General features: G+C 56.9%; 1 protein-coding gene across 2 annotated transcripts in view; it reads left to right on the forward strand.

Moving 5' to 3' along the window:
- Positions 1–225: 225 nt before the first annotated feature.
- CELSR3 (cadherin EGF LAG seven-pass G-type receptor 3) overlaps positions 226–24,163 on the forward strand; it is a 28,208-nt gene continuing 4,270 nt past the window's right edge. The window contains exons 1-33 of one of the 2 annotated variants that reach the window (XM_077129397.1): positions 226–3,967; positions 6,717–7,367; positions 7,809–8,034; positions 8,351–8,466; positions 8,816–8,904; positions 9,012–9,169; positions 9,786–9,949; positions 10,248–10,373; positions 10,464–10,633; positions 11,078–11,263; positions 11,817–11,933; positions 12,343–12,514; positions 12,696–12,837; positions 12,934–13,054; positions 13,373–13,556; positions 13,867–13,968; positions 15,350–15,444; positions 15,616–15,825; positions 16,043–16,238; positions 16,497–16,652; positions 17,045–17,213; positions 17,777–17,944; positions 18,171–18,297; positions 18,390–18,596; positions 18,808–18,982; positions 19,222–19,334; positions 19,838–19,917; positions 20,454–20,580; positions 21,025–21,141; positions 21,246–21,394; positions 22,067–22,182; positions 22,515–22,673; positions 23,246–23,446. In XM_077129397.1, the coding sequence (XP_076985512.1) occupies positions 226–3,967; positions 6,717–7,367; positions 7,809–8,034; positions 8,351–8,466; positions 8,816–8,904; positions 9,012–9,169; positions 9,786–9,949; positions 10,248–10,373; positions 10,464–10,633; positions 11,078–11,263; positions 11,817–11,933; positions 12,343–12,514; positions 12,696–12,837; positions 12,934–13,054; positions 13,373–13,556; positions 13,867–13,968; positions 15,350–15,444; positions 15,616–15,825; positions 16,043–16,238; positions 16,497–16,652; positions 17,045–17,213; positions 17,777–17,944; positions 18,171–18,297; positions 18,390–18,596; positions 18,808–18,982; positions 19,222–19,334; positions 19,838–19,917; positions 20,454–20,580; positions 21,025–21,141; positions 21,246–21,394; positions 22,067–22,182; positions 22,515–22,673; positions 23,246–23,446 (9,031 nt within the window). The remainder of the gene's footprint in view (positions 3,968–6,716; positions 7,368–7,808; positions 8,035–8,350; positions 8,467–8,815; positions 8,905–9,011; positions 9,170–9,785; positions 9,950–10,247; positions 10,374–10,463; positions 10,634–11,077; positions 11,264–11,816; positions 11,934–12,342; positions 12,515–12,695; positions 12,838–12,933; positions 13,055–13,372; positions 13,557–13,866; positions 13,969–15,349; positions 15,445–15,615; positions 15,826–16,042; positions 16,239–16,496; positions 16,653–17,044; positions 17,214–17,776; positions 17,945–18,170; positions 18,298–18,389; positions 18,597–18,807; positions 18,983–19,221; positions 19,335–19,837; positions 19,918–20,453; positions 20,581–21,024; positions 21,142–21,245; positions 21,395–22,066; positions 22,183–22,514; positions 22,674–23,245; positions 23,447–24,163) is intronic. The other variant, XM_077129398.1, reaches the window with a different exon arrangement.

Raw genomic sequence — 24,163 nt, forward strand, 5'->3', positions numbered from 1 at the left:
AGGGATGCTGTGGTGGGGGTGGCAGGAGCCGGGGCCGCACGCCAAAGAGGCTCTGGCCGCGGAGTAGATGGTGCCCAGAGGGTGGAGGCGGCGCGGAGCGAGAAGCCGAGGGGAGGAGGGCCAGGGCGGCGGCAGGGGCCCAGGAAGGGGCCCGAGCGGCTGGGCGGGCCTAAGGCCTGGGCCTGGGCGGGGGGCGGCGGAGGCCGTGCCGAGAGGCAGGGGGTGATGGCGAGGCGGCCGCTGTGGCGGGGTCTCTGGAGGCCGCCGACCTCAGTCCTCCCACTCCTCCTCCTCCTCTCTTTGTTCCCCCTCAGCCGGGAGGAGCTGGGGGGCGGCGGGGGCCAGGGCGGGGGCCGGGGGGCAGCTGCCGCTATGGGGACCCGAAGCGGCGGCGGAGACTTAGTCCTTTGTCCCGAACCGCCCAGTGTCCGGGAGAATGGGGAGCCTGACCTGGAAGTCAGGAAGCCGGTCTACTTGGAGCTACAAGGGGAAAGGCAAAGCGCCCAGAGCGTCCAAGCCATCCCTGAGCAACCAGATGAGGAGATGGGGGCTGAGCAGCGGGCTCAGACTTTGAACAGCCATGGGCAAGAGACAGGACCCGGACCAGGGTTTCTATTATGCTGGCGCCCGGAGGTCTCTTCCTGTGGGCGGACGGGACCCTTGCGGAGAGGTGAGCTGTCGCCAGAGGCTCTGTTCCCAGGATTCTTAGGCCCTGGGGACAATTTGCCCCTCCCTTCGGACCTTCTGGCTCGACCCCGTGGCCCCAGGCTGGCGAACTCCCAGAGGAATGCTAGGAGAGGTTCCCACAAAAGGGTGGAAACCACGCGCTGCTTCGGAGAATTATGGGTGCCGGGGCGCCAGGGTCAGGGCGAGAGAACTGCGATATCCCGGGGGGAGAGGAGAGCCCGCCGTCCAGACTGTCCTCCTCAGGCTGTGGGGTCAAGTCCCAGGTTGGATTCAGCACCGGGCACAGCGAGGACAGCTTCCACTCCGGATTCAGCACCGCTCAAGTCTCGGACAGCTCCTGAGCCGGCTCTGGAGCGCATGCGTCCTCCGGGTCTCCTAAGCCGCCGCTTCCTTCCGCAGCGCCCCGGGCCGCGCCCCCCGGGAGTGCCCACGGGGCCGGGGACGTGGAGAATCCCCCCAGCAACTCGGTCCCGCCCCCGTCGCGCCGCGAACCGCCACCCGCAGTTTCCACAGTATAACTACCAGGCGTTGGTGCCCGAGAACGAGGCGGCGGGCACCTCGGTGCTACGCGTAGTGGCGCAGGACCCGGACGCGGGCGAGGCCGGGCGACTAGTCTACTCGCTGGCGGCGCTTATGAACAGTCGCTCACTGGAGCTGTTCAGTATCGACTCGCAAAGCGGCCTTATCCGCACGGCTGCGGCGCTGGACCGCGAGAGCATGGAGCGCCACTATCTGCGCGTAACGGCGCAAGACCACGGCTCGCCGCGCCTCTCAGCCACCACCATGGTGGCCGTGACTGTGGCCGACCGCAACGACCACGCGCCAGTGTTTGAGCAGGCGCAGTACCGGGAGACGCTTCGCGAGAACGTGGAGGAGGGCTACCCCATCCTGCAGTTGCGTGCCACGGATGGCGACGCGCCCCCCAACGCTAACCTTCGCTACCGCTTCGTGGGGTCGCCGGCCGCGCGCGCCGCCGCTGCTGCTGCTTTCGAGATCGACCCGCGCTCAGGCCTCATCAGCACCAGCGGGAGCGTGGACCGCGAACATATGGACAACTACGAGCTGGTGGTGGAAGCCAGCGACCAGGGCCAGGAGCCTGGTCCGCGCTCGGCTACCGTGCGCGTGCACATAACCGTGCTGGACGAGAACGACAACGCGCCCCAGTTCAGCGAGAAACGCTACGTGGCGCAGGTGCGCGAGGATGTGCGCCCTCACACGGTGGTGCTTCGCGTCACCGCCACCGACCGGGACAAGGATGCCAACGCACTGGTGCACTATAACATTATCAGTGGCAACAGCCGTGGTCACTTCGCCATCGACAGCCTCACGGGAGAGATCCAAGTGGTGGCGCCTCTGGACTTCGAGGCAGAGCGAGAGTATGCCTTGCGCATCCGGGCGCAGGATGCTGGCCGGCCACCACTGTCCAACAACACGGGTCTGGCCAGCATCCAGGTGGTGGACATCAATGACCATACACCTATCTTTGTTAGCACGCCCTTCCAAGTCTCTGTCCTGGAGAATGCACCCCTGGGCCACTCTGTCATTCACATTCAGGCAGTGGATGCCGACCACGGAGAGAACGCCCGATTGGAGTACTCCCTAACTGGTGTGGCAGCTGATACGCCTTTTGTGATAAACAGTGCCACTGGATGGGTCTCTGTGAGTGGCCCTTTGGATCGTGAGTCTGTGGAGCATTATTTCTTTGGTGTGGAGGCCCGAGACCATGGTTCACCCCCACTTTCTGCCTCAGCCAGCGTCACAGTGACTGTGCTGGATGTTAATGACAACCGGCCTGAGTTCACAATGAAGGAATACCACCTACGGTTGAATGAGGATGCGATTGTGGGCACCAGTGTAGTCAGTGTGACTGCCATAGACCGTGATGCCAATAGTGCCATCAGCTACCAAATCACAGGTGGCAACACTAGGAACCGCTTTGCCATCAGTACGCAGGGGGGTGTGGGTCTGGTGACACTGGCTCTGCCACTGGACTACAAGCAAGAACGCTACTTCAAGCTGGTGCTAACTGCATCAGACCGTGCCCTTCATGATCACTGCTATGTGCACATCAACATCACAGATGCCAACACTCATAGACCTGTCTTTCAAAGTGCCCACTACTCAGTAAGTGTGAATGAGGATCGGCCAGTGGGTAGCACTGTGGTGGTCATCAGTGCCTCTGACGATGATGTGGGTGAGAACGCACGTATCACCTATCTCCTGGAAGACAATCTGCCCCAGTTCCGGATTGATGCAGACTCGGGAGCCATTACGCTACAGGCCCCTCTGGACTATGAGGACCAGGTGACCTACACACTGGCTATTACAGCTCGGGACAATGGCATCCCACAGAAGGCAGACACCACTTATGTGGAGGTGATGGTCAATGATGTAAATGACAATGCTCCACAGTTTGTGGCCTCCCACTACCCAGGGCTGGTCTCTGAGGATGCCCCCCCTTTCACCAGTGTCCTGCAGATCTCAGCCACTGACCGGGATGCTCATGCCAATGGCCGCGTCCAGTACACTTTTCAGAATGGGGAAGATGGAGATGGAGATTTTACCATCGAGCCCACATCTGGCATTGTCCGCACAGTGCGGCGACTGGACCGGGAGGCAGTGCCAGTGTATGAGCTGACTGCCTACGCAGTGGACCGTGGTGTACCCCCGCTGCGGACTCCAGTCAGCATCCAGGTAACAGTACAGGATGTGAATGATAATGCACCTGTCTTCCCAGCTGAAGAGTTTGAGGTGCGGGTGAAGGAGAACAGCGTTGTGGGGTCAGTAGTGGCCCAGATTACCGCCATAGACCCCGATGAAGGCCCCAACGCCCATATCATGTACCAGATTGTGGAGGGGAACATTCCTGAGCTGTTCCAAATGGACATCTTCTCTGGAGAGCTGACTGCACTCATTGACCTGGACTACGAGGCTCGCCAGGAATATGTGATTGTGGTGCAGGCCACATCTGCCCCTCTGGTCAGCCGGGCCACTGTGCATGTTCGCCTAATTGACCAGAATGACAATAGTCCTGTGCTCAACAACTTCCAGATCCTCTTCAACAACTATGTATCTAACCGCTCAGACACCTTCCCCTTGGGCATCATCGGGCGCATCCCGGCTTATGACCCTGATGTCTCTGATCACCTCTTCTACTCCTTTGAACGTGGCAATGAGCTGCAGCTGCTGGTGGTTAACCAGACCAGTGGGGAGCTGCGACTTAGCCGCAAGTTGGACAACAACCGCCCACTGGTGGCCTCCATGTTGGTCACTGTCACAGGTGAGAGGCAATAGAAAGCCAAGGGATCCAGTGACCCCATCTTGTCAGGGCCTCCCGCAGAGGCTCTACAAGGCACCCCAAACCAAAGAGGGATTTCCAGTCCTTCCAAGAATCCCTCAAGCTCTGGGTCTCCCACAGGATCTTCCATAGACCTCACAGGGACTCCGCATAGGTTCTTGTGAGTCTCCATAGAACCCCAAGGATTCCAGGATATCCAGCAGACCCTATAAAGACTGCAAAGATCTGCTACCCTGAGGACAGGCTCTGCCCACCCCCAGAAAGCCCTGGAATCCTGGAGTAATACTTTGGAGGTCTCAGACAAAACCAGCATGGGTCAATCACGCCATACCCCTGTTCAGATGAAGGCTCACTCTGGGGCTATTCTCGCCCTTACACTCTAACCTCACCTCCACCTGTGCAGGAGGGAGAGGCCAATAGGTTAGTGGTCAGAAAGCATAGCTTCCTCGGACAGCTTCTAGCAGACAGTGGGTCCACATTGGCCTGGGTGCTCTCCAAGGGTCTGACTAAGGCTGTAGATCAGAAAAATAACCAAAGGTCCATCTGCCTCCTTCCTGTCTTCACTGCCCCAGGCTTTCACAAGCCGCTCCCTAATGGGAGAATAAAGGTGGGAGAGGCTCTTACTGTCCTGCCTACTACAGACTGCAGAGGTTGGTGGGGGGGGGCAGATTTCACTGGTGCTCATTCCCTTAGTCTGGAGCAGGAACTATTGGTATTGCCAGAGAAGGCACAACCTTCATTTGTCCCTCAATTCCTCCAATAACTGACCCTTACTGATCATTCACTATGTGCTAGGGTCTGGGGACAAGATGAATAAGGCATTCCTGGGGGTGGCCACTAAGATCCCAGGACAACTCACTGACCCATGATGCTGGCATAGAGAGTCAGTGAGGCAAGACCCTCCTGTGTTCTCATCTCAGGGTTCTGGTTCTGGGCACTAGGGGTTGAGTGGTCCCTCAACCCTCTAGTCAATGTCCCTCTAGTGCAATGGGAGAGTAATTTACTGACTCATGAGAGATAGAGGGTGGGCGATCCCTGACCTGGATCCTCCTTGTTTCCTGGAGGGGATTCTTTTAATGTTCTGGTTATGTTTATTTTTTTCTAATCCACATTAAATTAATCATAAAAAAATCGTTAAAAAATCTTTGATCATGTATCAGTTAAAATCATCCTGTTACAACTAGTCATATGAGAACCACACTTTAAAAAAGACAAATTATTTATAGTCTACTAACTGAGGGAAGATTCAAGTGGTAAAATTTCAGTTCTTCCATTTTCATTTTTTTAACTTTTTATATTGTATAATATAACATATACAAAGCAAAGAAAGAAAAAAGCAATAGTTTTCAAAGCACTCTTCAACAAGTAGTTTCAGAACAGATTCCAGAGTTTGTCATGGGCTACCATACCATCATCTCAGATTTTTCCTTCTAGCTGCTCCAGAATATAGGAAGCTAGAAGGAATAAATATTTTATCATCACAATTGACTTTTTCTTTTTTTGTATGAAAAATAACATATATATACAAAAGAAAAAATTTCAAAGCACAGCACAACAATTAGTTGTATAACAGATTTTGGTATGGGTTACAATTTCATAATTTTAGGTTTTTACTTCTAACTGCTCTAAGATACTGGAGACTCAAAGAAACATCAATTTAATGATTCAGCAATCATTCGCCTGTTAAACCCTACCTTCTCTCTATAACTCCATCATCACCTTTAATCTTTCTGTCCCACTTTCTAGGGGTATTTGGGCTATGGCCATTCTAACTTTTTCATGTTGGAAGGGGCTGTCAATAGTACGGGGTAGGGAGATGGAACTAGCTGATGTTCTGGAGAGGCTGGACCCTCTAGGTTTCGGGACATTTCTGGTCCAGGGACCCATCTGGAGGTTTTAGGTTTCTGGAAAGTTGTCCTAGTGCATGGAACATTTGTAGAATCTTATATATTGCCCTAGGTGTTCTTTAGGACTGGCTGGAATGGTTTTGTTTGGGGTTTAGCAAGTCATGATAGGTAGCAATGTCTAACCCAAGCTTGCGTAAGAGTGAACTCCAGAGTGGCCTCTAGACTGTATTTGAACTCTCTCTGCCACTGATACTTTGTTACACATCTTTCCCCCCTTTGGGGCAGGATGAAATTGGTGATCCCACAGTGCCAGGGCTAGACTCATCCCTGGGAGTCATCTCCCACACTGCCAGGGAGACTTTCACCCCTGGATGTCATGTACCATGTAGGGGGGAGGGCAATGATTTCACTTACAGAGTTGGGCTTAGAGACAGTGAGGCCACATCTGAACAATAAAAGAGGTCCCTGGTGGAGATGTTTTGCTGGTTGTTTAGCTGGGGAGTGGGGAATGAGTGGTCAGTGTCCCTGGCTCCTCTTTGTATCGTGAGTGAGGGTGGCCTGTTGACCATGATAACTTGGGGAAGGAGCCCTCTTGTGTGCTGCCGGGGGTAGCAACTATCTGAGTAGCAACCAACTGAGGCATGGGTGCTGTGGGGGTTTCTTGATCCCTGGCCTAGACCCCTCTTTGTGTGGGTGGAAGCAACAGCTTGTTGACACCTTGATGCTGAGGAAGCTGGTGGTCACTCCTTCTCGTGTCCGGGTAGGGTGAGCAACTGACTCAGAGGTGTTGGGGGACTGGTCAGTCACTAGCCCCAGCCCCCTTGTGTCCCAGGGAAAGACTGCCACCGATCCTAGGCTGACTGCTGCCACTGTTCCTCCCACAGATGGCCTGCACAGCGTGACAGCGCAGTGCGTGCTGCGTGTGGTCATCATCACGGAGGAGCTGCTGGCCAACAGTCTGACCGTGCGCCTCGAGAACATGTGGCAGGAACGCTTCTTGTCGCCGCTGCTGGGCCACTTCCTCGAAGGTGTGGCCGCAGTACTCGCCACACCTGCTGAGGACGTCTTCATCTTCAACATCCAAAACGACACGGACGTGGGGGGCGCCGTGCTCAACGTGAGTTTCTCAGCGCTGGCGCCGCGTGGCGCCGGGGCGGGTGTGGCAGGACCCTGGTTCAGCTCCGAGGAGCTGCAGGAACAGCTGTACGTGCGCCGCGCCGCGCTCGCCGCCCGCTCATTGCTCGAAGTGCTGCCCTTCGACGACAACGTGTGCCTGCGCGAGCCCTGTGAGAACTACATGAAATGCGTGTCCGTGCTGCGCTTCGATTCGTCCGCGCCCTTTCTGGCTTCGGCCTCCACGCTCTTCCGACCTATCCAGCCCATCGCCGGCTTGCGGTGCCGCTGCCCACCGGGCTTTACGGGAGACTTCTGTGAGACAGAGCTCGATCTCTGCTACTCGAACCCGTGCCGTAACGGCGGCGCCTGCGCACGGCGCGAGGGCGGCTATACTTGCGTCTGCCGTCCGCGCTTCACAGGTGAGCCAGGCGCGGGGCTGGGGGCGGGGCGCGGGCTGGGCGCGGGGCCAGAGCTGGGTATACCTAAGCCAAAGCAGGAGGGTGGAGGCGAGTAAAGAGGGGCTGGTGTGGGACGCGGTTAGACCGCAGGCGTTAGAGCCTGGCTGGAGGGAGCCGAGAGCCACCGAGAATAGTGGCCTTGGGCAGTCGGAACGCTACGAAGAGGCGCGACTGTGGACTGTGTACGCGATCTCGGACAGGGTGGAACCACGGAGGGCGTGGCCAGAGCCGGGCCTGGAGGGTGTGGCGGCGTCCGGCCTATGGGGGCGCGTCCACCGGGAGTTCTGCCTCTTGGAGGTCTTGGAGCTAGCCCTTGGAGGAGGCAGCTTTAGGAGATGCAGGGCCTGCTCTTGCAGGGGCGGGGCGTGGTCGAGTCCGTTTCTGACACGGTTTTGTCCCCAGGAGAAGACTGCGAGCTGGACACGGAGGCCGGACACTGCGTGCCGGGTGTCTGCCGCAACGGGGGCACCTGCACCGACGCACCCGACGGCGGCTTCCGCTGCCAGTGCCCGGCGGGCGGCGCCTTCGAGGGTCCACGCTGCGAAGTGGCTTCGCGCTTCTTCCCGCCCAGTTCCTTTGTCATGTTCCGCGGCCTGCGGCAGCGCTTCCACCTCACACTGTCCCTCTCGTAGGTGCCGGCCCCGCATCTCTGCACGTCCTAATCCTGACGCCACACTATTCCTACGTAAAAGTCCCTGACTCCAATTCCCAACTGCCCCTTCCTGACGTCACCACAGGACACCACCCCCTTTTCTGACGCCCTGCCTCGATGTCGTCATCGTCCCTGATGTCACTGCACTGCTCTGGCGTCAACCCATCGACCCCGTGCTCCACTTTTCATTCCCACTCCAACTGGGGCGGGCACCCTGTGAATCTTCCTGTTGCTGGGATGGTGGGTGTGAATAAGTGCCCAGCTACTGACACCTTCCGCCTTTCCCACCCAGGTTTGCGACGGTGCAGACTAGCGGGCTGCTTTTCTACAACGGACGCCTGAACGAGAAGCACGACTTCCTGGCCCTGGAGCTTGTGGCCGGGCAAGTGCGGCTCACGTATTCCACGGGTGGGTGCCCCCGCGGGACGTATGGGGGTGGGCAGTGGGTGGATGTGTATGTGGTGTGGTTGGGAGGAGGGGTGGAAGCCCTGTATTCCTGCATATTTGCCTCATTGCACAGCCGAGCATACCTCTATGCCAAACAACAGTGAGGCTTGAGTCACTCTGTGAGAAGGGTCATCTCTCCAAGAAGGGTGTGCTACTTCTATCTTTCCAAAGCACTCTGGTCCTGCCACTGTGGTGACCAGTGGTAGGGAATGATCTGACTGGTTGATGCTGAGAGCGGCTGAGCCTACATGACTGGGGGTGATCTGACTCAGAAGATCCAGAAAACCCTCTATGCACATCTCCCCCACAGGTGAGTCCAATACAGTGGTCAGCCCCACAGTTCCAGCGGGCTTAAGTGATGGACAGTGGCACACGGTGCATCTGAGATACTACAACAAGGTAGGCACTGCCACTGGCATGGGAATTTAGGGGGCACTGGGATGCCAAATTCTACCCCTCAGTGGTCACGCTGGGGACCTTATTGACTCCTGTGTCTGGGTCCCTAGCCCTGGACAGATGCCCTAGGTGGTGCTCAGGGCCCCTCCAAGGACAAGGTGGCTGTGCTCAGCGTGGATGACTGTGACGTGACTGTGGCCCTACAGTTTGGGGCTGAGATTGGCAACTACTCTTGTGCAGCTGCTGGCATGCAGACGAGCTCTAAGAAGTGAGGCCCCCAACCCCTGGTCCCCATGCCCTCTGCCTGCCAAAGCCCACTCCAAGCCTTCACATACCTTGCTCCTCACCTTAGCCTGAAAATTTTCCCATCCTTTCCCCTAAACCACCAGATTTCCGTCTTCTCTCTAATACTTTCACAATCAACCTCATCTTAGCCCCAACCCTGTAGTCTACCCCAAATTCCCCTTTCCTGTCCACATTCCCCAGGACTCCAGTCCCCCAAAGTCTCCATTCCTACTCCAGTCTCTCTGATGTCCCATAACCCCATCCAGCTGCTTATTCCCATCCACATCCCCAGACTCTCTACTTCTCCATTCTCTGGCTCTCTATTTCTCCATCCCCTAACCCAGACCTTGCCATGCCCCACTTCTTTATCCTAATCTTCAACCTCGGCTCCCCTCCCTTTCTCCAGAGCAGCTTTCTATCATAAGATCCTCTAACAGCTCTCAAATTGAATGAAGTAATGCCCCCAACCCCTTCCCGAGCTTGGCCTCACCCACCTAATCACCCTACTCTCTGAGTCCTATCCCCCACTTCCTACGGCCCCCAGGAGCAGCCCCACCCCAGCCCCAATCCTACCAATGACCCAGACCCCTGACCCCCAGGTCCCTGGACCTGACTGGTCCCCTGCTTCTGGGGGGTGTCCCCAATCTCCCCGAGAACTTCCCCGTGTCCCACAAGGACTTTGTCGGCTGCATGCGGGACCTGTACATCGATGGCCGCCAGGTGGACATGGCGGCCTTCGTCGCAAACAATGGCACCACAGCAGGTAGGCCTGTCATTCTCACTAGCCCCACCCATGACATGTCCCCATCCTGGGGAAGGGTTGGGAGGCCACGTGGCATGACCTCAGATCTGATCGCAGCCTTGTCTCATTTGATGACAAGTATGCCATAGCTCAGCCTTTAGGACTCAACTCCTACCAGCCCTATTCCACCCACAGAGAATACAGGGCTGAGACCATGGCCTTTTTCAGTCCCTCTGAATCCCTACAGCCTGTCCAATGTTCATGCCTGCCCCCACCCCATCCCCTTGGTCTCACATCACCCATGCATCTTTCTCTCTAGGCTGCCAGGCCAAGATGCACTTCTGTGACTCAGGCCCCTGCAAGAACAATGGCTTCTGCTCAGAGCGCTGGGATGGCTTCAGCTGTGACTGCCCTGTGGGCTTTGGTGGCAAAGACTGTCGGCTCAGTGAGTGGGCAGCATGGGGCAGGAGGGGCCTACAGCGTAAGGTATATTCTTTGGGTGGGAACTGTGACCTTGCTTCTCTTATCCCCTCAGCCATGGCCTATCCCCATCATTTCCGTGGCAATGGCATGCTGAGCTGGGACTTTGGAAGTGACATGACTGTGTCTGTGCCGTGGTACCTGGGGCTGGCATTTCGGACACGGGTGACACAGGGGGTCCTGATGCAAGTGCAGGCTGGGCCGCACAGCATGCTTCTCTGCCAGGTATGTCTACCTTCTGGACCTCTCCCTGGGCCCTCAGCTCTTGGTCTCTCACCCCACCAACAGCATCCCTGTGGGTTCAGGCCTGTTCGCCTACTTTTTCTCCCAGGTGTGCTGACCCCACCTGTCCTTATTCTCAATCCTGGACCTATTCCTCGATCTTCTTCCCCACCATGATATCTTCAGCAGGTGCAGGGCACCAGCACATCTCCGTCTGTGCCAGCTGCACCAACTCACAACACCTGTCCTGACCTCTGTTCCCTTACTGCGTTATTAGCAGCATGCTGTCCCCTGGCATAATGCTCTCCTTGCTGGGTATAGTCACAGCTCCATTGGTCTGAGCACTGATATTCCTGACCTCTGAGCACCCCTGCCTCATCTCCTAACACTTCCAGCCCCAGTCCAACTTGGGGCTCTGACCCTGGGGCTATGCTTCTGCACCCACAGCTGGATCAGGGGTTGCTATCTGTGACGGTGACCAGGGGCTCGGGCCATGCTGCCCACCTCCTGCTGGACCAGGTGACTGTCAGTGATGGCCGGTGGCATGATCTGCGTCTGGAGTTGCAGGAAGAGCCAGGTGGCCGACGAGGCCACAATGTCCTCGTGGTCTCACTGGACTTTAGCCTCTTCCAGGTCTGACCCCTGACTCATTCTCAGGCTCCCAACCAGGCTTACCTCAGTTGACTCCACCTCTAGCGCAGCTCCTTTCAGCTCCCTCCACAGCACCCAGTCTGATGGTCTTCCCTCAGGCCACCTCCTCATATCCCTGTACTGAGCCTAACGTGTCAACCAAGCTCATCTACCATTAGGCCCCCTTATATCAAGGAGGTCACCCAGATTTCTGATCTAGTCTTGGGGTACCTCTACCACTGTCACTTTGCCCAACTTCTGGAAGCCCCTTCTGATCTCTGCTCCCCAGGTCAGAATCATAGAATTTCAAGGTCATTCTTGGTCCAGGAGGGGAGTACCTGTCTGAGCCTATCTCTGGACTGACGCTGTCCTGCCACTCAATCCCATGCCCAGCAGGTCCTCCATGCTTGGGAGCATCTCATTCCCAGACCATTCCCCTGGTGCAGGGGGATGGAGCCTGGTTGTACAGGGCTAGGACAAGGCCCAGATTGACCCTGGGGTAGGGGAGGGAACTCAGAGTTCTCCCCACCTCTAAGGCCGACCTGTCCTCCTTTAGGACACCATGGCTGTGGGAAGTGAGCTGCAGGGCCTGAAGGTAAAGCGACTCCTTGTGGGAGGACTGCCCCCCAGCAGTGAGGAGGAAGTTCCTCAGGGTCTGATTGGCTGTATTCAGGTAGGGGTCAGCATGGGTGCTTGTTATGGGGGCATTAGAGTCAGAGGTTAGACGTCAAAAACTTTTTTGGAACTGAAAACCTGTATTCAGGGAGATATTGGCACGAGGCAGGGTGACCTGGCGCTCATGTGGTGTTTGAAATCTTTCTGTGGTGTCAGCAGTCAGAGTCTAGGTTGACCCTCAATCAAGGGTCACTAAGGGTCTGTGTAGGAATAGAATAATTAGGGGTCCCATGGAAGGATTGAATTGGAGCTGTCAGGATCAGGGCCTGGGGGTGATTTTTTATGTGTTTGGGGGAGAGGTCTGGAGAGACTATGTCAGGGGTCATCAGACCTAGTGGCTAGTTCTTTGGGACTTGGGGCTGAGGTGCCTTGCTATGAGTCTCACCCCTTGCTGGCTGTGCCCATAGGGGGTATGGATTGGCTCCACACCTTTGGGCTCTCCAGCTCTGCTTCCTCCCAGCCACCGAGTGAATGCGGAGCCTGGCTGTGTTGTGACCAATGCCTGTGCATCTGGACCCTGCCCACCCCATGCCGATTGCCAAGACCTCTGGCAGACCTTCTCCTGTACCTGCCAGCCAGGTGGGGCTTGAGAGAGTTGGGGGAAGGGTGGTTCAGGCAAGAACTAGAGGTCTGTGGTGAGGACTGGGGGACCTGGAGAGCTCATGGGAGTCTTCTCAGTCTCAGGACTGAGAAGAGCAGGTTCCTGCTCTCCATGCTTTGTGGCCAGTGTACTGAATTACATAACCCAACACACCCACAGGTTATTATGGTCCAGGCTGTGTGGATGCCTGCCTCTTGAACCCCTGTCAGAACCAGGGGTCGTGCCGGCACCTCCAAGGAGCTCCCCACGGCTATATCTGCGATTGTGTAGGTGGCTATTTTGGGCATCACTGTGAGCACAGGTGAGGGCTGGGTATGAGGGTATGAAGATGATGGGGAGATCTGATTTGGGGGTCACTGAGATGTCATGGAGACATTTCACTGGCTATCACCCCCAGGATGGACCAGCAGTGCCCACGGGGCTGGTGGGGGAGCCCAACCTGTGGCCCCTGCAACTGTGACATTCACAAGGGCTTTGATCCCAACTGTAACAAGACAAACGGGCAGTGTCGCTGCAAGGTACACCTGGCTCATGACCTCTGACCTTTTAACCCTTCCCTGGAAGTGATCTGTGATTCTTATCCAGCCTGCTGACCTCTGCCACATGAGTTGGGCCCTGACCACTCAGCCCTGTCCTGTGACCTAAGTGTAATCTCTCACCCTCGATCGCTGACCCTCCCCTTGTCTTTTATTTAAGGCCCAAATCTTCCTTCTAGCCTGTGAGTACTATTTTTTGACCCTTTCCCTTGACTCCACTCTTTCCCCAAGCCCAAACCTGAGACCCCCTACTTTAAGACTTGACTTCTGACCTCAGGCTCCTGACCCATCCTCAAACAGGAGTTTCACTACCGACCGCGGGGCAGCGACTCATGCCTTCCATGTGATTGCTACCCTGTGGGCTCCACCTCGCGCACATGTGCACCCCACAGTGGGCAGTGCCCCTGTCGCCCAGGAGCCCTTGGTCGCCAGTGCAACAGCTGTGACAGTCCCTTTGCAGAAGTGACAGCCAGTGGCTGCCGGGGTGAGCAGTGTCCCCCAAGTTCCACACATAGAGGGCTGGCTCTGGCCTGCTGCCACCAAGTATTAGTGGTGTGCTTGGCTCCTTGGGTAGGGACTTGGGGAGGCTTCTTCTGAGGGAGAACACTTATGCCCAGGGAGCCCTACATTTTCTCCCAATACTTTTACCTGTCACAGAATCTAGGCTGGCCTCACCTCCTAGCAGAAGGCCAGCAGGGGAACCATGGACAGCAGGGTAGGGTGGGTAATGGAGGGCTGTGGGTTTGGCTGCTGTTTGCCCTGGCCACCTGGCCCAGTGCCTCTTCTCTCTCCAGTGCTCTATGATGCCTGCCCCAAGTCCCTGAGAGCTGGTGTTTGGTGGCCCCAGACCAAGTTTGGCATCTTGGCCACAGTACCCTGTCCCCGGGGGGCTCTGGGTAAGTATTTGGGAGACAGAGGCATCACCAAGGGTGGGGTAGGCCTGTCCTTTGACTACTGGAGCCACCACTTCTCCTGAGCTGGGTGGCCAGGAGACAGGTGTAGGGTGGGAGTCCATGTGGGTTCCTTGCCCTTTCTGACTTCTTAGGAGATCTGGGTCCCTCCCCATGCCCTCATTGAGCCTCCATCTGTTTCTCTTGGCTTCTGGGCAGGATTGCGGGGTACAGGTAAGGGGTACGTGTTTGCCAGGTGCACTGCCCCCTCCCACTACCAGAGCTTTTGCAGACCCTTCCCACTGCTTGAGGTGTCTATGTCCTTTTCTGCTGCCTGAGGTCCCTGCAAATCCCTCCCTGCAGCCCAAGGTCTCTACAAGCTACTAACTGCCTGAAGTCCCTGGAGACCCTTCCTGTTAACTGAGGTCTCCAGAGGCCCTTCTCTGGTACTTGAGGTTCTCACAGATGCCTCCTCATTGTCTTGGGACCCCGCAAACCCTTTCTTATTACTTGAGATCCTTGCAGAGTCCTTCCCAGTTCCTGGGTTATGTACAGATCTCTCCCTACTTCCTGAGATCCCCACAAGCCTTTCCCTACAACCTGAGGTCATATCACATGCTGAGCGTCCTTCTCCATTGCTTGACTTCCCTGCAGAATGCTCTGTGTTGCTTGAGGTCCCTGATGTGGCCGAACAGAGACTGTCTGTGTATGCATGCTCACGTGTGTCTATCTGTGCCTTTGCACGCATCTGTCTCTCTTGGGAGGAGGGTTCTATGTTCAAGTCAGGGTTCTTCTTCTTGCTGGTGGCCATGAGCTCCCTTGAAACCCAGGTCAATTATTATTCAATCCTCCATCCCAATCCCCCAGACAAGGAGAGAGATTGTTGCATATTTACCACTGGGGCAGTTAAAACTTGTGTGAGCCAACCCTCCCCCCAATGCTATCTCATTTTGGTTCCAGAATACTCATGGAAGATATTGTCTATGTTGCTGTGTATGTGTGTGGGTGAAAGAGCATTGTGTGTCTGTGTGTTTGTCCTGGCTCATGTATTTGTGCCTGTATAGGTATGAGTTAGTCATGTGCCTGTACGCTTGGCCCAGAGCCACATGTGTGGGTGGGGTGGGGTGGGGGGTGATCTGTGGCCTGTCCTTGTGCTCTTCATATGTTTGGTGGTTCAAGATAGTCTACAGGCCCCTCAGAAATCAACTGACGAGCAGGTGGGGACTGCCTGGACTAGGGGCTGGGACTGCTACATTCGAGGGTCCAGCCACAAATGCTACTACTCTGGCCTCTGCCCAGCTGCCCCTGGTGCAAGGGTGGGCACTGTGGTCCCCTCCTCAGTGAAGATAAGGAGACCCCAGCCCTGACCGGGGTTGCCTGCCTCCAGGTGCTGCCATGAGGCTGTGTGACGAGGACCAGGGCTGGTTGGAGCCTGACCTCTTCAACTGTACCTCCCCTGCCTTCCGAGAACTCAGCCTACTGGTGAGACTCGCCCAGAACTTCCCCTGCACCCAAGACCTTTCCTGTCCCTAGCCTTGACTTCCTAGGCTGTTCCTAGTTACCCTTGAATCTGTCCAACCCCTTCCTCCTGTGAGGCTTCAAAAGAATGGCCTGAGGGACCACAGGGTGACCACCTCATCCTTTGTTTGGTAGCTGGATGGCCTAGAGCTAAACAAAACAGTACTGGATACTGTGGAGGCCAAGAAGCTGGCTCAGCGGCTGCGGGAGGTGACTGGCCATACCGAGCACTACTTTAGCCAAGATGTCCGAGTCACTGCTCACCTACTGGCCCACCTGCTGGCCTTCGAGAGCCATCAGCAGGGCTTTGGGCTGACAGCCACGCAGGACGCCCACTTCAACGAGGTGGGGCTGCACCCTGTGCACCAGGCCCTTTGATCCGTTTCCCCAGCTGTGGATACCTAGCCCCAGCCCCTGGGCCCAGCCCCCCTGGACCCACCCCTCCTCCAGCCCTGGTCCCCAGCTTAGCCCCCTGCTGGCCTCTGGGGGCCACTGGGCTTTCCCTCCTCCATTCCCCAACCCTGTGCCCTGGCTGAGCCCAACTCCGTTTCCCTCTTATCAGAATCTGTTGTGGGCCGGCTCTGCACTGCTTGCTCCAGAGACCGGGGACTTGTGGGCGGCACTGGGTCATCGTGCCCCTGGGGGCTCCTCAGGCAGCGCAGGGTTGGTTCAGCATCTGGAGGAGTATGCGGCCACGCTTGCAAGAAACATGGAGCTCACATACCTGAATCCTGTGGGGCTGGTGACACCCAATATCAGTGCGTAGCAGGTGGGGTGGGGAGGGCAGGGGGCTGTGGAAAGACAGGGACCTGAAGGGCCAAGGGGCTGGGTGCTGTTGATGCCAACATTAGTGCCTGATGGGCAGGGTGGGCAGGAGGCTGTGCCACCACTTTCAGTACTGATAGCAAGGAGCCTGTGGGTTGTAGGACTTTGACTGCAAGAGGGGGGAGTGATTGTGACCTTTACACAGGGAGGAGGATCCTTGAGGGGTCTCATCCTTTATCCACCTCTGGCAGTGCTCAGTATCGACCGCATGGAGCACCCCAGTCCAGCCAGGGGATCCCGTCGCTACCCCCGCTACCACAGCAACCTCTTCCGGGGCCAGGATGCTTGGGACCCTCACACCCATGTACTGTTGCCTTCCCAGTCTCCTCGACCATCCCCTCCTGAAGGTGAGTCCTGAGATGACCCCTGGGCTAGGCTCTGGCCCCTTTAAGCCAGACACCACATTGTCCTCCTGACAACTCTTCCCTTGCCATACCTCCTCCTCCATCAGATTCTCTATGTGAGACCCTCCTCCATCAACTCTACCCTGCACCTCTTCTCACAGGCCTCCCCTTGCCACATCCTCTTCAATTACCACAGATGACCCCTTCCAAGGCTTGAATATTCAAAGCCCAGCCCTGGGAAGCTCGTGCCCCTTCTCGGAGCTCCTGTTCCCTTCCCTTCCCCAGTTCTGGTCATTCAGGAAAGAGACTTGATACTAGGATGGGTTCAGAGACAGGATTGGTGGGTGGTTGGGGTCAGAGGTCACTGACAGTGGCTCCTCCCCATCCCCTGGCAGTTCTGCCCACGAGCAGCAGCAACCTGGAGAATTCCACAGCCTCAAGTGTGATCCCCTCATCAGCCCCCCTGGAGCCTGAGCCTGGGATCTCCATTGTCATCCTCTTTGTTTACCGTACCTTGGGGGGGCTCCTCCCTGCCCAGTTCCAGGCTGAACGCCGGGATGCCAGGTACGATGAGAGTGGGGCAACCCCCAGACCCCTCATCCCTGAGCTTCCTGCAAGCTTCTACGCAGCCCAGCGCCCCCTCTTTTGGTAGGCAGGTGAGCAGGGGCACAAACATACAGAGATGCTCCTGTGCCAAGTTCCAGGGTCTCATATGATTCATGTTCCCTTGAATTGTGTAAAGTGACACAGACATGGAGGCATAGCCAGGCATGGTCAATGCAGAGAGGTATAGGAAAAGACAAGCAAACGGACTGATAGAGACAGATAAAGATAGGCCAATTGATAGGGATGGGCGGGAAAGGTAAACAGTCACAGACCATCTGTCTGGATGGTGGGTCCAGGAGCCCCTCAGCTGCCGGCAGGAAACCCACCATTTCCGTAGGACTCTAGCCCCTGGGCCCTTGGTCTTGGAGCAGCCTCATCCAGCAAAAACTGAAGGGATTCTCAGAAGTGAATCTGAGAGCAACCTAGACTCAGGGTCAGACATAACAAGTGGTTATGGCAAGGACAAGGCAGAAGCTTAGAGAAGTTAGCAGGATTCCAGCCAGGGTGGGGTATCTCCTCAGGCTCCCCCAGAACCCCGTCATGAACTCCCCGGTCGTGAGCGTGGCTGTGTTCCATGGACAGAACTTCCTGAGTGGTCTCCTGGAGTCCCCTATTAGCCTCGAGTTCCGCCTGCTACAGACTACGAATCGGAGCAAGGCGATCTGCGTGCAGTGGGACCCACCTGGCCCGTGAGGACCCCCACTCTGGAAATCCCGGTTTCCTCTGTTAGCTCCTGGGAGGCCAGCTGATAGTCCCAGCCCACTCCTGGGGCTCCCTCCAGTACCCCTGTACAACCAGGCCCCTGCTGGTCCCTACCTTAGGCACCTTCAACCCCTCCCACAATCTCTCACAAATCCCCGCTGGCAGTGGGCCACTCCCCAGAGGAGCTGGGAGGTCTAACTGCTTTGTCCTCAGGGCGGACGCACATGGCATGTGGACAGCGCGGGACTGCGAGCTGGTGCACAGGAATGGGTCCCACGCACGGTGTCGCTGTAGCCGAACAGGCACCTTCGGGATCCTCATGGATGCCTCTCCCCGTGAGGTAGGACTATATTCAGAGTTACATGGGAGTGGGAATCCCAGGGGGCAGGGGAACTCTGCCTAGCGTCCCAGTGACCCTCACTGCCCCTACAGCGGCTGGAGGGTGACCTGGAGCTACTGGCTGTGTTCACCCACGTGATGGTGGCAGTGTCTGTGGCTGCGCTGCTGCTGACGGCAGCCATCCTGCTGAGTCTGCGCAGCCTCAAATCCAACATGCGTGGGATCCATGCCAATGTGGCGGCTGCCCTGGGGGTGGCAGAGCTGCTCTTCCTGCTGGGGATCAACAGGACTCACAACCAGGTGCAGGGTCAGGGCCGGGGACCTGTGCCCTGATGAATCACCTGGCCTCAGGGGCAACATTCAGGGATGCTCAAATTGGGATCAAGGTTGGGGGCAGGATGCTGTGGTTTAGGGGTCAGAGGTGGGAAGCAAGTGGTTGGGGTGGTGGGGTGTCAGAGGTGGGGCCAGGAAGGAGAGGTCCTGATGCCCTCCCACCCAACCCCACCCCCAGCTGGTGTGCACTGCCGTCGCCATCCTCCTGCACTACTTCTTCCTCAGCACCTTTGCGTGGCTCCTTGTGCAGGGGCTGCACCTCTACCGCATGCAGGTTGAGCCACGCAATGTGGACCGCGGCGCCATGCGTTTCTACCATGCCCTGGGCTGGGGTGTTCCTGCTGTGCTGCTGGGTGAGGGCCCCACCCACTGGATCACCCATGGCTGTGACTCCCTACCTCGATCCAACCCATGGGGCAGACCCCTGATCCCATCCCCCAGTCCTGATCATGACCCCCAACCTCCACCCCCTGCGCCATCTGCTCGGGGTAGGAGCCTGCTCCATCCTCACCTCCATCTTCCCCCCAGCAATGGGAATGACAGCAGCTCTAGAACATACTCCCTTGGCCCTCCCCTTTCTCATCCCCCTCAGGCCTTGCTGTTGGCCTGGATCCTGAGGGCTACGGGAACCCTGATTTCTGCTGGATATCAGTCCATGAGCCCCTTGTCTGGAGCTTCGCTGGCCCCATGGTCCTCGTTATCTTGGTGAGTAGCCTGCGCTCGGCACTGCCTGCGTGCTGCCCCCACACATCCTGCTGTAGCTGTGTGGTGCTGGCTGAGCAGTGCCAGGTGGCAGTCTGCAGGCTTCCTGGGCTCAGCCTCCATTTCTGTTTTCTGGTCACTGAGCAACCGCTCCCAATTCAAATGGCCTGGAGATGGGCCGCATGGGGTCAGAGACTTGAAAACCTCTGTCTCTCTGGGTCTTTTTCTCTGACACTATCAATCTGTATATCAGATCCTCTCAGAGTTCCCTTTCTGATTCTTTCTGTGACCCTAAGCCCCTCTGTCTCTTTGTTTCTAATCTCTCTCTTTGCGTATGTGTGTGTGTGTGTGCATTTCTGTGTGTTTCTCACTGGCTCTCTCTTTCTCTGTGCATTTTGGTCTCTCTCTGTCCCCATCACTGTCTCTGTCTCTCACTCTCTCTCTGTGTCTCTGTCTCTGTCTCTCTCTACCCTGCCTCGGCCCCACACATCCGGCCGTGGATCCAGATGAATGGGACTATGTCTCTCCTTGCTGCCCGCACATCCTGTTCCACTGGCCAGAGGGAGGCCAAGAAGACCTCTGTGCTGTGAGTTGGCTGATGGGATTCTCGGGATAGCGGCTCTTTCCTGGGTGGGGCCTGGGGTCCCCAGAGCAAACTTGGTGCAGACTGAACCAAATTCCGGGTAGGGGGTGAAGTCACACTTATCTGGCCTGTGGTCCCTCTGTGGCATCTTCATCCTACTTTGTGACCCCCAAATGTGCTTCTGTCCTGTTGTCTCTCCTCGTCCCTGAGTCCTTCCAGTGTCTCCCATGTCCTGGGAGGCTCAGCTTGTCCCTGTCCCTTGTGTTCCTATTTATCTTCCATGTTATCTCTCATGAACCCCAAACTCCTATGTATTTTCCCCATGTCTGTCTCCTCATGGCTCCTTGGAGAGGCTCTCCTGGTTCCTTGTCTTACCTCCCATCTCTCCTAGAGTCCTCCTGAGACCCTCCATGTTTCTTTGTGAATTCCTTTTTGTTCATGCCCCCTGTGTGTCCCCCACATCTTCTCCTATGTTCCTTGCATGTCCCCTGCTTGACCCCTATGTGTCCTACCATGTCCCCCCTACATTGTACCCACAGCAGGAATCTTCGAAGCTCCTTTCTACTCCTTCTGCTGGTCAGTGCCTCCTGGCTTTTTGGCCTTCTGGCAGTCAACCACAGCATCCTGGCTTTTCACTACCTCCACGCTGGACTCTGTGGCCTCCAGGTAATTCTGGCACTCCTCCCTCACCCTAGACCCAAATGGAGCTTTAGCAGTCTGGGTCTAACCCTAGCTGGGGCAGTGACCCCAGGTCTGGAGCAGAACCCTACTGGATGACTGATGTCAGGCTGGGGCTGACCCCAGACCTAAACTGACCATTGACCCCAGGCTGGGCACTGACCCTGGATTGACCTTCAGCAATACTGGAGCTCTTTGCCCCTCTATACTGATCTTCTCTACTCCAGTCACCTATGTCACACTGATCTCTCTTACTGACTTTCCCTGATTCCATTTGAGCCCTCTTTGTAGTGTAGTCTCACAGTAACTTATGCCAACCCCTAACTGACCCTCCAGGAGGCCCTACCCCGACCTTCTCTGACCCTTTTCTGATCTCTCACTGACCTTCACTGGTCTCTCATTGACTTCACATTGCCCCTTGGTGACACATAGGGCCTGGTGGTGCTGCTGCTTTTCTGTGTCCTGAATGCAGATGCTCGGGCTGCCTGGACACCAGCCTGTCTGGGCAGGAAGGCAGTGCCTGAGGAGGCGAGGCCAGCACCTGGGACGGTGAGGCAGCCAGGGCTGGGGGATAGGCTGGGGGCCATGGGATGCCAGGGTTGGAGGTCTTTCCAGGGCTGACTTACACTCCTTTTTCCACCCCTCTCCCTTAGGGGCCTGGGGCCTACAACAATACGGCCCTCTTCGAGGAGAGCGGCCTCATCCGCATCACTCTCGGTGCCTCCACCGTCTCCTCAGTAAGCAGTGCCCGCTCTGGCCGGGCCCAAGACCAGGACAGCCAGCAGGGCCGCGGCTACCTCAGGTGGGCAGGAGAGCCTTCTTGTGAGGGGGATGCTGGACCAGGGCAGAGTGGATGGGGCAATGGGAAGGGCTTTATGGGGCCGTCTCTCTGGCCAATGGGAATTGATGACCATGGGGCTAAGAGTGGGGTGGGTAGGTCTAGGATGGGAGTAGAAGTAGCCCTTGTTGAGGCAGTGAATATAGAAGGAGGAGGTTTGAGGCAGGTGGACTTGAGTCTGAGGGGCTGTGCTGGGAGCTCCCAGTGTTTGGGAGAGGCACATCTAGGACAGCAAAATGCTGAAGTTTGGACTAGGACTGGATGGGGTGTGGATAGAGAAGCCTCATGAAGCTAGCGCATTGTTTCCTGCTTTATCCTGATGACTGTGTTGCTTCCACTCCAAAGGGAGACAAGCCTTTCGGCCAGGACATGGTCATTTTCTCCTCTGGGGAGGTCAAGCCTGAACCCACTAGCCAGCCCTGGGCTCAGGTTGTCCCCCTCACGTCACACCAGTCCTGCTTTTAGAGGGACTGGCATCACAAAGTCTCAGGAGTGGTAGCACCACCCATCTGGCCTGGGCCCCAGATGCCTTCTGCCACACACCCAGTGATGTCCTCAGAGCCACTCCACATGCAGCTGGCTGTGCACCCACAGACGCCCTGGCCCCCTCTCTGATGGGGTCTCCTGCATTTCCAGGGACAATATCCTGGCTCGACATGGCTCGGCTGCTGACCACATCGACCACAGCCTCCAGGCCCACACTGGCCCCACTGACCTGGATGTGGCCATGTTCCATCGAGATGCTGGCGGAGGTGGGGACCTGGGCTGAGGATGAGGGAGGCAGGGGATCGATTTCTGATCCCCCTTTTTTCTGCCCTAGTCTGGGAGTAGCAGCTGACTGTGGTAGGACAAGCTGCCCCCAGGTCATTGCCCCAGGAGCCAACCCCCACCCAACCCTGGTTTCCCAGATCCGTTCCTAACCCAGCTCACTCCCTAAGTCCCAATCCTTCTGTTCCTGCCTCAGCCCAAACTCTTCCCAGGTCCCCAGCCCCAAGGCCCTTCAACCCCAAGCTCTTCCTCCCCCAGTGCCTCTCCTCCCCAAGCCACTACTGGGCCCTCATCCCTCTGCCCTTCCTAACCTCAGGTGCTGACTCCGACTCAGACAGTGACCTGTCCTTGGAGGAGGAAAGGAGTCTGTCTATCCCATCTTCAGAGAGCGAGGACAACGGTCGGATGCGGGGGCATTTCCAGCGTCCACTCTGCCGTGCAGCCCAGAGTGAACGGCTCCTCACCCACCCTAAAGGTGATGGGGGCCCTCTGACCCTATTAGTGACCAAGGGCCACCTCATTGTCCACTTAGATGTGACCCAAGAACCTTCCTGGACCCGTGAAGATGCCTGGTAGTGACCCATTAGGATCCTCTGGTGCTCCTATCCTAGGGTCATTGTTGGGTCCCCCACTCCTCTCTCCCATCCAGTCTTCCAGCAGCACTCTGCTGGCTAGAGAGCCAGGAACTACCTGGACAAGAGAGTAATGAGGCCAGGAATATTATTGAGTGACATGTCATCCTTCCAGCCTCTCATCTGTTCTGAGGGTTGGGGATCAGCTTGGTCTTCTTGACCCCTCAGCCAACAGGTTCTTCCGCTCCCAGTGTCTGTCCCTTTCTAGTCCATGGTGGGAGGCTTATCAGTAACTCCCTCCTTGGCTGATTCCACTGATCTTTGAGGAGATCCTCTCCCATCTCCACCTCTATGCAGTGAGAACAGCCCAGGTTTCAGGGGTCATTGGGGTCAGGGATCACTGACCCTGGGCCACAGGGACCATGGTTCACTGGGATGATCACAGAGGCTCCTGTAACCTGCTCTGGTTCCCCAGATGTGGATGGCAATGACCTCCTGTCCTACTGGCCAGCTCTGGGGGAATGTGAGGCAGCCCCCTGTGCCCTGCAGACCTGGGGCTCTGAGAGGCGCCTGGGACTGGACACCAGCAAGGATGCAGCCAACAACAACCAGCCGGACCTGGCCCTGACCAGTGGGGATGAAACCTCCCTGGGCCGGGCCCAGCGCCAAAGGAAAGGTATGATCCCTGACCTTGGGCCTCTCACTACAGGGACCTTAGGGATAGCCCATGCCTTGACCTAGGGAATTTCTGTCTCCTCATCCAGCAGGAGCAGCTCCTGCTTCGATCTGGGGCAGGAGTGGGTAGGTGTGTCCTCCTCCCCTACCCTGCTGCACAGGTTCCTGGGGCCTGCCCCTGGCCTAACCTGGCTTGTACCATGGGGACTCTAGAGACAGCTTCTTCCCCCACCCAGGAGATTCCTACCTCCATCCTGACCCTAGTCTGCTTCCAGAGACCGTGGGAGCTGCTTCTTCCCAGACCCCACAGCCCCTTCTCTGATCTGGAAGGTTTCTGTACACCTGTGCTGCTTTATGGGGACCCCAAGGGTTGTTCCTACCTCAACTCAAGGAGTTTCTGCCTCCACCCCTGCATCACAAGGACCCCAGGGACTGCAACCTCCCTGATCCAGAGAATTTGTACCCCTCGTGACCCCAGTCTGCATTCCTGGGACCTGGGGGCTGCCTCTGCTATAACCTCAGTGGGGAGGTTTGCCTCTACCCTGCACTACTGGGAGTGTCCGTCTCTCCTCCTGAGGGGTTCCTGCCTCCTATTCTAATGCCTGTCCTGCTGCCTCTCTGGAACCCCTGGGGGTCCAAGAAGTTTCTGCTCCCACTCTTCTATCCCAAGGATCCCAGGGGCTGCCAGCTCCCTAGAGTCAAGGAATTCTTGTCCCCT

This window comes from Tamandua tetradactyla, chromosome 15 (assembly GCF_023851605.1).
Source record: "Tamandua tetradactyla isolate mTamTet1 chromosome 15, mTamTet1.pri, whole genome shotgun sequence".
Classification (NCBI taxonomy): Eukaryota; Metazoa; Chordata; class Mammalia; order Pilosa; family Myrmecophagidae; genus Tamandua; species Tamandua tetradactyla.